Raw genomic sequence first — 14,568 nt, forward strand, 5'->3', positions numbered from 1 at the left:
CAAACACTACATATGGCTGAGGTTGGTAGAATTGTATTGCATTCTTTGGCTCTCTCTTTATTTTGATTGTGTACTACTATACAGTATAATTGACGTCTTTTACTTTTTCACAACAGAAAAGATATTAAGGTTGTCCGAAAACAGCATTTATTGCTTTGCACGTTGCTTATATGCAATGTTGCTGCCATGGAGGTACATATATTATGACATGTTGAAACAAGCTATTTTTAATAACATGTATCGTGAAGTACTTGATGTTTTTAGATGTTCTTTTTGTCAGACACTTCCCATATTTCTGGATAGTCTGGTCACTTCAAACTCCATTGCAAAGAGCTTCTTTTTCCTTATGTTTTATCTTGTGACTTGATAGTCTTCTAATTACCTGTAAACAGGCTGGAAAAGGTGGAGAACTCACACATGATGAGACAACAATTATTGCTGGAGCCCTTGGGCTTACTGAGAAAACAGCCAGTGATGCCATGACTCCCATATCTGACACTTTTGCTGTTGATATCAATGCCAAGCTTGACAGGTGTTCCATGCTTTGGAAAACTTTTGAATAGAAGGTTTACTTGAAGTCTTTTTTAACTTTGTTCTGATCATATATATGATGATGCTTGATATCTAATAGGGAGCTGATGAATTTAATTTTGGAGAAAGGGCATAGAAGAGTGCCAGTCTACTATGAGCAACCTACAAACATAATTGGACTTGTTTTGGTAAATTGTTTGTTTGTGCTTCATGTAATTTGAAAATAAATTGTTTATTTTGTCACTCTTTGGAGAATGATCATTTTTCAAGTGACTTTAGTTTATTAGTATGCTCATTTTTTAAACTTGACATGCTGTTTTAGAACCATCTCTGCTCATTTTCATTTTCTCTTACCCTCCTGCTTCACTCCGCCCTATCTAGAAAGCATATCTCATAGTTTGGGACCCTTTAGACTTTCATGCAGAAAAATTCTTTCTTTTGGTAAAGTACATGCAAATACATTCTTGTGAGAGTCTGACATAAGAAGTTTTCTTGTGATTTTTACAGTGGAAAATAAGCTATAAAAAGATTTTGGCTCCTTATTTTGTTCTTGATGCAAAAGATGTATACACAAGAAGAGTTGAGAAGATATATTATGAATTTATTGCAGTATTATACCTTCAAACATAGTATTAAAACCTATGATGCATGCAAAAAAGAGGTAAAGGAAATTAAAATTTACTTTGATTTTGTTTGTGTTTATTAGCTAATTGAGTGATTAGTAGTTAAGTGTTATGGATCAATTAACAACCTTGTCCTTTCCAACTTGAGCCAGTAATATAAAAATTTTAGGAAAAGTATAGTCATTCCTGAATTACTTCGTTTATCCTTGTGTCATATAATGGTCCTATCATGCTAGACTCCTGAATCTAGTATGAATATATCCTTATCTCTATGTTTCAAGTTGTCTGCTCCTATACCCACTCTTTTCTCTTCCTATCCATATTTGGTTACTGCCCTTTCATGTCACTGCACGCATTTGTCTCTAATTTTGTGAATAACCTTAAAGTATAAAACATAGTAACCACTCCTGGATCATTGAGAACATGAGAAATAAGCTAATAGGCCTGCTGAAGGACTGCAACTTTATTTTTTTATGGCTGTAAGAGTTATAATTGTCTCTTACAGCTCAATTGGGTTAACTATGAAGCTCATTGAATGGTTTAGAAATTTCATATAGTTGGCGATTCTATTCTTTAAAACCTTTATCTAGAAAGGAAGCAATTGCTTGTTTGTTGTTTCTAAAATCAGCTTTTAAGAAGCGAGAAAACAAGTATGGAGGATGATGATGAGGTTAGTTTCCAACCTTCTACTACTCTGTTTTCTTCTTTTTTTCTCTGTTTTTTTAATTTTCAAAATGAAAATATTCCTCTTGCTATGAAGAATTTATTAATTTTTTTTTTTACAGTTTGGTATTTTGTGTGTGTGTGTGTGTGTGTGTGTTGTGTGTGTGCAGGGTGAAAATATTCCCACATGATTGTTTGTTAGGCTTACATTTGAATTCAATGTTTCATAATGTATTCTTGTGTCTTTGGGTTGAATTTTCACCATACGTTTTCTCCATGACCAAGCTAGACAATGTTGAAGTTAAAAACCCTGATGTATGTCTACTGTTGATAATAAATATCTCAACTTGGCACATTTCCTATGTGCTTCATTTATTTTCTATTTATTTTATTGAAGTCTGATGTTGCAACATTGGGTTTATGATGCTTGATCTTGTTCCTTGACCTTTATTTGATGATACATCATAGATTGTGAATCCAGCTTTTATTAAAATTAATCTTGTGATGTACCAGCCTGCCAAGTCATCAGCCATCTAAAGATCTCCAAAACTGGAAACTGCTTTTACTCTGAGATGCTTTATTTCACAGTCATTTTTCTGTCATTTTTGTAACTATGCTCCTGTTATGTGTGATTTTATTTTACACTATCATTGCAGTTATGTTTCTTTGCACCCACTATTTTGCTAATCTACTAATACCTTCTGGCAGTCTGAACTTGAAAACTTATCGTTCATGTACTCAAATGCTCAAGATTATGCTAAAGCCAAGAGAAGAGTTGCAGAACTCTATAAGAAACATGAGAAGGAACTCATAGAGGTATATTTTTATTTGTTTTTGTGAAATTTTAATGAGAAGGAACTCATAGAGGTATAAGAAACATGAGAAGGAACTCATAGAGGTATATTTTTATTTGTTTTTGTGAAAACTTATCGTTCATGTACTCAAATGCTCAAGCTCTTCTCATTGTATTAGGCAAACAAAATTTTAATGAAGAAGATTGAGGATGATCAGTTCCTAGACCTTATGACTCTGAAAACAAAATTTTCGTTAGTAAATTGTTTGTTTCTGCTTAAAAGCTTGTAAGCAATCTTCTATGTTGTGTTCTCTTTATTTTGACAATCACACTCAAATTATAGCCTTACTTTAAAATAGCAATGTGTAGTAACTGAGATGGAGATGTTCAGTTGCAGCACTGCCGGTGGAGCAGCAAACCGGGGTGCTCTTGGACCGTTTGGTTTGTTGGTTCTTGCAGATGAGAGCCTTTCTGAGCAGACTCCCATTTACTTCTATGTTGCCAAAGGAGCTGAGGGCAAGTTGAAGACTTTCTTCTGTGCTGATGAATCAAGGTTTGTTACTCTTTTCATTGTGCACTTGAAACATACTCAATATTAATTAACATTTTTTGTCCTTTATTATAGTTTTATTGGTTATGAGTATTACCAAATTATATAAGTCCATCCTTATAATTTTTAATTTTTTTTGAAAATTATATTACCTGCCCCTTGTTAACAATCATATTGAAGGTAGAATCTCCATCCATCTCTGATAGAAGAGAGAAAAAAATCTTTAAAATCATTTTATAATTATGTAATTTATATGTCAGGTTTTTTATAGTATGCATAATCTGGTCGGGTTACCCTCCCCAAACTCATTTTATTAGAATCGGGGAGGGTTGGGAACTGCTGGGTTGGGGATTTTTTTGCTATCCCTAATCAGAGGACTGTTTTTGGCATGAACCACAACTTGACTCGCCGATACACCTGTTTTTTGTGTAGGTCTTCTAAGGCAACAGATGTGATGAAACCAATTTACAGAAGCACAGTTCCAGTGCTCAAAGGAGAAAAGTTCAGCATGAGAATATTGGTATGTTAAAAAAATCATTTTGCTTAGTAAATAATAATTTGCTGACTAAAATCCTAAAATTTATCGAAAATAAAATTTGGATTATTAAAATGTGGGGTCATTTTTAATTTAGGTGAATCATTCGATAGTAGATGACTATGAATGTGCATTGCGACAATTTTATACTATTCTCGAGAAGTTAACAGAGATTGGTGGATGACTATGAATGTGCATTGCGACAATTGGTCATTAATCATTACATTGGATTCCAACCTCAAGTATACAGTTGTTCCCTACTGAAACAGCGAAATGCAGAAATTGCTCTCTTCATTTTTACATTTTCAAAACTAGACTTTGCGAATGTTGTGCCCTCTTTCTATTGGCTTCTTGTGCATTGCTGATGTTGCGACTTTTTGGCAATTTACTAGTTTTAAGTTTCACTTCACCAGTGTGAAAGATATTGTTTAATTGTCTTGGTTGGGATAGTCTGTTCTCTATTGTCATTGCATGATTTGATATTTTGTGCGTGTACCACAGATTTTTACAGACACACCATCATGCTTAAATCTGAGATGTGGTTATCTTGTTAGCAAATATATGCACATGCACTTCTGTTGATTTGATATGGACTTCACTGACATTTAGAACCTGGAGTAATTGGAATTGATTGATATTTACTTCCATTTTGGGGAATCCTTTTTATTTTTAATCCTCCAGAATTTATCATTTCATGGTAATTTGATAACCAATATATTTACATTGCGCCATTTAATTTATCATGATTTTTTTTTATTGTTTAAAAGTCTCTGTGGTTGAGGTATTCACAGGTTTAGTCTTCTACGGTAGGAGATGAATATTTAAAGTGTATTATCATATGGAATTTCAGTAGGTTGGTTGTTACAGTACAATTTTGTTGTTGATGGAAACTTGAGGGTCCAATTGTCTTCTAATTTTGATTGTGATATCATTAAGCGACTTTTCTTATCTTCTAACTGATTGATCTTTGAAATATAAAGGACGATGTTAAGTATATATACATATATGTATTTATATAGACATTGTAACTTACATTGGCATCTAATGTAGGTGCGTTTGATTGGGTATTGCGTAGAGGGCTCTCTTTTTCTAGTCTATGAATTTATTGAGAATGGCAATTTAGATTGAAGGCATTGTATGACAAATTTAATTCTAGAATTGAATATAAGACTCACCTTGTTTTTGTCTCATTGTTAAATTGTGAACAAATAATATTTCTATGTACTCTCAGCCTCAATTCATCATATTTACAAGTAGAAAGAGAACTTGTAATTTAAGTTGCCAATGATTGAGGAAAACATTGTTGGTAGAGCTAGCTATCTTTTGCTCTTCATGTTTATGCAATCTATAATTATTCTGTTTGTCAGGTATTTGTGCTAAATTTAATTGAATTACTTGATGCAGGTTTTGGTTGTAGGTGGTGGTGATGGTGGAGTTCTTAGGGAAATCTCTCGCCACAATACTATTATATAATTCCGAACGCCATAATTAAGTGATCCCATAGTTAAGCTTGAAGTTGCTCTTAAGGTAATTGAAACTCTTGTTGCAAATCACTGATCTGCCATAGAGATAGGTCATTGACATAGTTTTATTTTAATTATTTTAAGCTAAACTAACACATTTAAGCGCATTAAATTTTCAAATCAAGTTTGATATATGTTTTTGCAGATTTTGTTGAGGGAATAGTTGATATGATCGAGCGGTTGATGCTGGGAGCCAAAGATTACGTTGCTCTTCTTCTTCTTCTTTTCTTTTTTTTCTTTTTTTTTTTTTTTTTTTTGAAGACTTGAATTTTTTAGTACAGTGTATTTAAAGATGATTAATGGATAATGTCTATTATAAATTTAATTAATTTGTTAATTTTGTTATTTTTCATTTACAAAAAATTGTTTGGTGCTTGTAATTGATTTTTTTGTTGTAGCAAACCCATATATGATTTTTTTTAATAAATAATTATTTGCGACAGTAAAACAATGGTAGCTAAAAGTGTTTTTTTTTTATTTTTTTATTTTTTTTTTGCGACAGCAAAATAACTGTCGCAAAAAGTTTTTTGCGACCCCATGTGTAGTCGCATAGGCCGTCGCAAAAAGTCTTTTGCGACTGTATTTTTATTATTTGCGACGGCATGTGACGGTCGCAAAAAGTATTTTTTTTAGTAGTGAATGTTATTAATCACACTTAAAAGATGTGATGTAAATATTTTTAATCACACTTAAAAGGTGTGATCGAAATGTTATTAATCACACTTCCAAAGATCACACTTAAAAGGTGTGATCTAAATACTTTTAATCACACTTAAAAGATGTGATCTAAATATTTTTAATCACACTTAAAAAGTGTGATTAAAAATGATCCTTTTTAATCACACTTCCAAAGATCACACTTAAAAGGTGTGATCTAAATACTTTTAATCACACTTAAAAGATGTGATCTAAATATTTTTAATCACACTTAAAAAGTGTGATTAAAAATGATCACTTTTAATCACACTCCCAAAGATCACACTTTAATAAAACTTAAAAGGTGTGATTAAATAACATACATCACACAAAAAAAGTGTGATCTTTATCTGTTTTTGTAGTAGTGTAGCTTCGTAAGCTTCTTCTGATGAGATCTAATCTTCTTGATCTGACTTTCTTGCCTCTTGTTCGAGGGCTGCTTTGAATCTGGCCACGCAGGCCTCACATCGTAGTTGACCGTCGAACCTTCTGAATTCAAGGTTGGAAGCGATGGGGTTGACTCTCGAGGCTGAGAGCGATCCTAGGCTGTACAATCTCAAGAGTGATTCCACACAGGTCTTCGCAGGACCGCGCAAAACATTTTGTTTTTGAAATTTTTTTAAGAAAATGACAAATCGCTCGCGCTGAAGATAGTGTGAAACCAGTCTGGATCAAGCCAGGGTCCTTTTCAGTACTCACGCTAACAAGCATGATTTCATTCATTAAGGGCTTAGCACGCCTCTCTTTCTCTCAAATGATCAAATTTTTGCAGAACCCGAGGAATCCCTTCCTCTTCGTTTTCACCGCAGTGTTCAAAAAGTTTTGAAAAACTTAGGTCGATACAATGATTTCAAGGCACAGAAAAGACAGAGTTCTTTAGTCAAATACTGCCGTCTCATTCAGAACTTCCGGCATAACTGGCACAAGGCAGAAGTAAATGCGAGAGCATGAAGATCACTGCTGTTTTATTCAAATCTATTGGCACGACTGGTTCCCTGGCAGAAACAGACTCAAAACAAAACGAAAAGACAAACACAAAACAAAATGGTGATGCCCAAGGCAACATCCCCTGGAATCACCCGACTCCTATACAACAGGACTGACTCGATACAACAAGACAGACCCAAAACAAAAAAAAAGAGACTGACTCAAAACAAAACAACAAGACTGACCCAATACCCAAGTCAGAAAGCACAAAAGCTAGCATTCGCAAATGCTCAAAACAGTGCATGCCATCCACCATATCTGGAGTAAACTGAGCGCTGCCCGCAGGTGGTTCATCCCCCCAATCACATCACGTTATCCCCCAAGTTCACCGATCAAGTGCCGATAGACTTCGCAGGACCTGGTTCGGGGATGACCTCGTTGTCGATCAGATCTTGTATTTCGTAGCGGAGACGAAAGCACATGTCAGTGTCATGGCCAGCTCCCTGATGGAAGGCACAGTAGTCGGCTGGGTTGTGCGTGAGAGGGAGGTTCTTTGGTAATGGCTGCGGCTCCAGGGGCTTCAGATGCCCTTTCTTGATCAAAGCCCCTAGAGCCTTTGACAAAGGCATAAAAAGTGGGGTGAAAACCTTCTTGGCTTGGGGGGGATATTTGGTTCCTTGTGGGCTACTTCCGGATGCACCGGTGAAAGGGGTGGTTGTTTTTGGTGCGGTGGCGGTGACCATGCCCACTTCGGAAGATCTTGCAGCTGCGTCACCGCTGGTGGTCGCATTCGAACTGCGGGTAAACGCCCTCCTGGGCTGCTCATTCTCCTGGTCAAAAAGGCCCTGCTTCATAGCATCCTCAATCTGCACTCCCATCTCATGCAAGTCTGGAAAGGTAGGGAAGGGAATCACGATCATTTTCTGCATTAGCTTGGGCTGGAGATTGCGCACAATCATCCGAATTTGATCTTTGTCAGTGGGCCTAAGGGTCATTATTGAAGCCTTGGCCCTCCAGCGGGCTACGAATTCTGAGAAGCTCTCCTTCGGCTCCTGCCTCATTGTCTCAAGATCACGGGTCGTAATCTCGATTTGGGTATTGTATGAATATTGTGCGACGAAGGCCTCGGCCATCTCCTCCCAGCTTCGTTTCACTGAATCCTCTAATTTGGCATACCAGGTGACCGCAATACCCGACAGGGTCCTGCCAAAAAGGGAGAGCTTCTGTAATCTTGTCAAGCCCATCGGGCGCAAAACATCTGAAAACAAGCTCAAGTGGACCATGGGATCTCCTGACCCATCAAAACGGTCGATGTGAGGCATCTTGAACCTGTCCGGCAGAGTTACAGCTGCGTCGGTGTACCCGTCCTCAATGTCCGGAATGGACTTTACCCCCTGGGATTTCTTGAACAGCTTTTCAAGCTTGCTCAACTTCAACGCTGTGGGGTCGACCTCGAACTCGGAGGGAGAGTTCGGTAGATTGGTAGGTGTTTTGGATAGTTGAGGTAAAATTGGGGGCGAAGCCGACCCGCCTGGAATGTCCGTATCATCTTGGACGTTTGGCGTCTCCCCAGGTGCTGGAGCTCCTGCTGGGGGAGGAACTTGTTGTGAAGCGGATGCACCGCTTTGTTGTTGTAGCTTGGTGATGAGCTCGGCCTGCTGAGTCATGATCGCAGCCTGCTGTTTGGAAAATTCCTCCTGACGGGCAGCATCCTGCTGCATGAGTTTCATACTTTCTTGCATCTGGCGCATCATTGCCTCCATCCCTGACGTGTTCTGCTGATCCATCTGACTGGTTGGTATCTATCCCTGCAGTAGAAACTGAGACCTCAGTCTGACTGTTCACTGGTGGGGTGGATAAGGGCCGCTGACCTGGTAACGGCTGAACCGGTGATTTGTGCCCGACTAGCCCTTTTTACCCTGTCTCTGGCGGAGGAACACTGATTTGCCTTTGAACTGAATCTCTGGCCTGACAAAGTCTATCAGCACAAGTCCGATGAACCTCGGGGAATATCGGAGCCTTCTGAAGCTATGGTTCCCAGACTACCTAGCAAAAGAGAAAACAGACAGCATCTCAGCCTGATTCCATCTGAACAGATACGAGCATAGTTGAATGAGTGTGGCCTCTACTGAATTCTGTCCCAAAATTCTGCCTCAAATCTGAGTCTGATACCCACAGGTAAAGCTGACTCCCAAATACTGATAGTAATGCCCGCAAGCCTGATGCCCAAACTCATATACTGATACATGCATTCCTGTAGAGACGCACTCTAAAGCACATAATAGATAAGTGAGAGCCAAAACACCCCTATGTTGGGGTAGGGTTTCCCTGTCCTATTTTGTCAGGAGCTAGGGTTTCACTACGCACATAGCGGTTTCAAACAACCTATAAACGGGTAAGCAACCTGTCCTAGCTTGGAATGGTCACTATGGATCCGAATATGCACTAGGTCGAATGGTCAAAAAGGGTGCCCCGGTAAAACCGGGGTTTGTGTTCCCATACTGGCAGAGCCCACAACCGGTCAGCCTTATGGTCATGCCTTGACAAGACAAGTCTCCGGCAAACCGTTCAGGAATAGCAGATGGCAAACACGGTGTCCTAGGCGCACCAATGCAAATGCAATGCAAAGAAACACACAAGCGTAGTCAAAAACAGATATCAAGAGTTCGAGTCAAGTTCTCTAAATCCCCAGCAGAGTCGCCAGAAACTGTAGACGTCCCCGAACGCCCCGGGAGGAACGAGCTCCCGTTCCGTTCATTTTGGGGTCACTACAGCTCAGGACTCTCAAATTGTCACGGTTCTAAGTCTGAACCAAAGAGTCCAAATCCGGCAAATCGTTTTGAGAAACAGATTTTTGAAAAGAAGTGCCACACATGGACTGCTTTGCCAGATACAGAGTCACCACCTAAATGTTTTTTTAATGGGAAATTTAGGAAACCCTAACTCGGTGCCAAAGGCCACGTGTCCGTCATCACCAAAGTTGCCTCGGCTCGGGAACTTGGGTACGATTGGGGAAGGTCACTTCGTGAGCACCCCCGCTCGCCCGATCAAAGATCGGCCTCTACTAATCATGATATTTACTTTTGAAAACCTTGTGTGTCCTTATTCCGATTATTAGCCTAGGTTACTATGTGATGCGCACAGCATACAAGTATAGACTGAGTCGCCTGAATTGGAACAAAACATTTCATGTTTATTTTTTGAAAGATGGTTTGCTACCCGCAAGTAGGCTTAAAATGCAAATTTTGCCACCCTCGGGTGGGCTTAGTAAAAAAAATGGTTTTGCCACTATCTAGTGGGCTTAAAACAAACATTTGATGAATTATTCCAATTCAAATAACCCAACCTTCACCCACAGGCATTCAGGCAGTTATATCACATAAGCATATTGCCTCATGGTAAGCATGCTATCATGGCATTCACTCACACGCATGCAAGGATGCTAAAGCATAAAACTTACCGAGTACTCCAAGCCAAAATAGAAACTACATTAGAAATCATGCATGATCCTAAGTATACAAAAATGCCTAATGCAACACATGCAAAATGCAACTATAGCAGGCTCGGCTATTCTAAACATGGCATATGAAATGCTACAGCTAACATGTATTCAATTCGGAATTGAAAGTACAATGCAGTTAGTATGATGCGCCGAGCCCGGTGCATGCAAAACAGATGAATGATGCAAACATGCTGTCATACTATATGCTAATTGAAATATGCCCTAATCTAACCATCATAAGCAGGTAAATAAAAGCGAAGAAAGACGTGGGGTTGGAAGACATACATCACACTCACCCACACTTATTACAACATTGCCCTCGCGTAGAGGGTCCGAATAAATATACAGTCCCGAATAAAAGAATATTACAGTCCAAATAATACAGTCCAAATAATGTACAAATTCCTAATTAATTAACAAATTAACTAAGAAAGCTGTAAAACTGGCATGCAAGCCAGGGACTGCCTTGCTTCTGATGAATGTTGTATGTTTGGGCTGCCTTGCGCGGAAATCCACTGGGATGCCCCAATTAGCCTCTATTTAGCAGTTATTCTTGGAAAGCGTGCCAGACTCTGAAAAGTTGCTGATTCTTCATTTTGCTGCAACAGAGAGCAGGAAAGGGGCATAGCAATGTATTTTCACAAATATATGCATACCTCGATCCTCGTGCCACCAATCACGCATATCGAGGCATGATGGCCAAGGAGTCGAATTGCACAATTTAATATGGGATGAATGCACATGAAAACACAACAAGATCTAACTCCATCATGGATTATCCGGAGTGTCGGTGACTGGGGAATTAAGATACGTTCCGTCACTCGAAGTACGGAACATACCTCGTTTCCCGTGCCCGGGCTAACTCCTATCCCGAACACGATGCAATATGCATGATATGCATGAATGCAACTAAGATACAGCCTAACATGCACAATGCTATGAAAATGAGATGTCTCGAAATGCGTGCACACAGGCACGCAAACCGAGAAAAATGACTGAATGCGATCTAAGATACAACCTAGTATGCACTATGCTGTAAAAATGAGATGTCTCGAAATGCGTGCACACGGGCACGCAAATCGAGAAAATGACATACGCAATGCAATGGCATGGGATGGCATATAGAATGCAACATGGACTTATACTAACATGAGAGAGCCTCAGCCACACTCACATAAGAGGTCGATGGATGAAAATGAAGTGCCTCGAAACGCGTGCACACGGGCACGCAAATTGAGGCAATGGCATACGCAATGCAATATGATATGGGATGGCATATAGAATGCAACATGGACTTATACTAACATGAGAGAGCCTCAGCCACACTCACATAAGAAGCCGATGGATGAAAATGAAGTGCCTCGAAACGCGTGCACACGGGCACGCAAATCGAGGCAATGCATATGTAATACAATATGGCTAAAATGGCATATAGAATGCAACATGGGCTTATACTAACATGAGAGAGCCTCAGCCGCACTCACATAAGAGGCCGATGGATGAAAATGAAGTGCCTCGAAACGCGTGCACACGGGCACGCAAATCGAGGCAATGGCATACGCAATGCAATATGGCATGGGATGGCATATAGAATGCAACATGGACTTATACTAACATGAGAGAGCCTCAGCCACACTCACATAAGAAGCCGATGGATGAAAATGAAGTGCCTCGAAACGCGTGCATACGGGCACGCAAATCGAGGCAATGGCATATGTAATGCAATATGGCTAAAATGGCATATAGAATGCAACATGGACTTATACTAACATGAGAGAGCCTCAGCCGCACTCACATAAGAGGCCGATGGATGGAAATAAAGTGCCTCGAAACGCGTGCACACGGGCACGCAAATCGAGGCAATGGCATATGTAATGCAATATGGCTAAAATGATATGGGCTTATACCAACATGAGAGAGCCTCAGCCACACTCACATAAGAAGCCGATGGATGAAAATGAAGTGCCTCGAAATGCGTGCACACGGGCACGCAAACCGAGGCAATGGCATACGCAATGCAATATGGCTAAAATGATATGCAAACATGCTAATGGATTTTCAGCAATGAAAAGTGAGGGAAAACAGCCCCGAAATGAGGCGAAAACACACCCGATGCATGGAATCTCTCCCGAAATGCAAAATTAGGCACATAGAATGAACTATAGCTATATGAAGCATGCATAATTGGTACATGGAATGAAAAGACAGAAGCAAGGCAGCCCCAAAATAAGCATTTTACCAGTACAAATCATGGCCAAAAAGCAAACAAGGATAGGGCAACAATGGCATGCAAAAGTAGGGGCCAAGAGAGGGCAATGAAACAAGTGGTATATGAAAAGCCCAAACTGAAAAATTCCCTTCTACAACATCGAAGAGAGACCAAAAATAGGCACATTTACAGAACTGTAAAAACCCTAAAAACAAATATAGATATGGCTAAGCTCTTATGCAAGAAAATGGGCCAAAAGGTGGCCAAAGAGGCAAGTGGTATATGCACAGCCCAAACTGAAAAATTCCCTTCTAAAACATTGAAGAGGGACCAAAAATATGCATATTTACAGAACTGTAAAAACCCCAAAACAGTATACAAACATGCTAAAAATGCAATGCAAAATGAGGCTCAAAAGTGGCTATAACATGAGGTATACAAAGAATTCACCAAACAAGCAAAGACCCTTAATAAAACATGTTAAGAAGGTCAAAATGAGACTTTTTCTAGCTCTGTAAAACGACCAAAAACCAAAGCATGATAGGCTTCCAAAACATGCAAAAATGGGGACCAAAGAGGGGATATAACATGAAGTGGCACATGGAGGTCCCAAACAGTATTGAGCCCTTCTTCAATGTTGAAGAGGGGCTCAAAATAAACCTATCTTTAGTTCTATAAAACTCCCAAAAATGGAAGCATAATGGGCTGCCAAAGCATGCAAGAAAATAGCATTTAAGGAAGATATTGAAGCAAGTGCAAGATGGGGGGCTCAAACAGGGTTGAGCCCTTAATGAAACATGAAAATGAGCTCAAAAAAATGACCTTTTCAGTTTTGGTTGGAGCTCAAATATACAAGAAAGAGAGGCTAAGAAATGTTGTAAAAATGAGCTAGAAAAGAGGGAAAGTGAACTTACCCTTGAAGACTTGACTTTGGTTGCCTCTTGGCTTGAGTTTGTGGCTCCTTAGGCCTTGGAGAACACCTTCAATCTTCTGGAATGGAGGATGGAAGGGTGGGAGGTGGTGGTGTAGAAGGAATGGTGGTGTAGGACTTGGAAGTTTTTCAAGGAAATGAGAGAGATGAAGAGGGATTCTTGTATTCAAGCTTGAAGAGCAAATTTTCTAACCCCTTAACTCTATGTTGCCTGCTGATTATATGGACAAAAAAGGGGGAGTAGAGGAGGGGCAAAGGTGGGGGAAAATTAGGCAAGTTTTCCCCCACAAAATATCCCCCGGATTGGGATATTTTCTGGGGGAAACAGCTATACAGCTGTAAAGTGCAAATTGAGAGGATCATGGCCGGCCAGTTTAAAAGGGAGAAAAAGGTCAATCACCAGGTAAGTGGCCGGCCGGCCAGAAAAAGTGGCCGGCCGGCTAGTTAAAAGGGAAAAAAGTGGCCGGACACCCCCTAGGATGAAGCCCCAGAAGTTAGCTTTCCAATGGCGCAAACCTTGCATTAAAATTCCTCCTGTAGAAAAAGTTATGCCCTTTTCCGTGATGTCGCGCAGATTCGGTCCAACCAGACTTCAACCAACCACATCTCCCCCCCCCCGGACTTGGACTTGGGAGATTCTTGAGTGCAAAATGAAGCCCCGGAAGTAAGCTTTCCAATGGTGGTGGCCTCATATCTTAATTCCTCTTGTGCAAAGAGTTACGCCCGTTTCGGTGAAGCCGCGCAGATTTTTCTCCTTCCCGGATTCATGCTAAACCACTTTTGACCAAAAAGAAGTTGGCTTTTCAGCAAAATTGCTGGCCTCCCACCCTCCTACAAGCTTTTTAACAGTGAAAATAAGGTCTCCACCAAAAATGAGCCCAAACCGATGCAAAATGAAGGTTCGGGGGCCGAAACGCGCAGCCCGAGGCCCCGAAAACTGGCTGTTAGGCACCGGGAGTGGTGTTTGACCACGAAGTGGGTCTCTCAGGCCTCAGTGTCCCTCAAAAGGGAGTAAATAAGATGCATGCCAAAAACCGGAGCAATAGGAGATGGTTAAGCGGTCCCGAACCGAGGCACACGGCCTG

General features: G+C 40.0%; 1 protein-coding gene across 1 annotated transcript; it reads left to right on the top strand.

The window, feature by feature from the left end:
• Positions 1-365: 365 nt before the first annotated feature.
• Positions 366-2,900, top strand: LOC145812947 (putative GTP diphosphokinase RSH1, chloroplastic). The gene is made up of 4 exons (XM_082908196.1): positions 366-532; positions 632-719; positions 2,526-2,633; positions 2,790-2,900. Exons 1-4 carry the CDS (start codon positions 480-482, stop codon positions 2,898-2,900), a joined length of 360 nt encoding a protein of 119 aa, XP_082764322.1. The 5' UTR covers positions 366-479.
• Positions 2,901-14,568: the final 11,668 nt, after the last annotated feature.

This window comes from Camellia sinensis, chromosome 2, assembly GCF_055761805.1.
Source record: "Camellia sinensis isolate YWXY chromosome 2, ASM5576180v1, whole genome shotgun sequence".
Classification (NCBI taxonomy): domain Eukaryota; kingdom Viridiplantae; phylum Streptophyta; class Magnoliopsida; order Ericales; family Theaceae; genus Camellia; species Camellia sinensis.

What these genes read in the sequence shown, in the direction of transcription:
- LOC145812947 (XM_082908196.1), top strand. Translation starts at nt 480, where the DNA reads ATGACTCCCATATCTGACACTTTTGCTGTTGATATCAATGCCAAGCTT. An exon ending in ATCAATGCCAAGCTTGACAG is followed by an intron (nt 533 to 631) that starts GTGTTCCATGCT and finishes GATATCTAATAG; the next exon opens with GGAGCTGATGAATTTAATTT. An exon ending in ATGAGAAGGAACTCATAGAG is followed by an intron (nt 2,634 to 2,789) that starts GTATATTTTTAT and finishes TCATTGTATTAG; the next exon opens with GCAAACAAAATTTTAATGAA.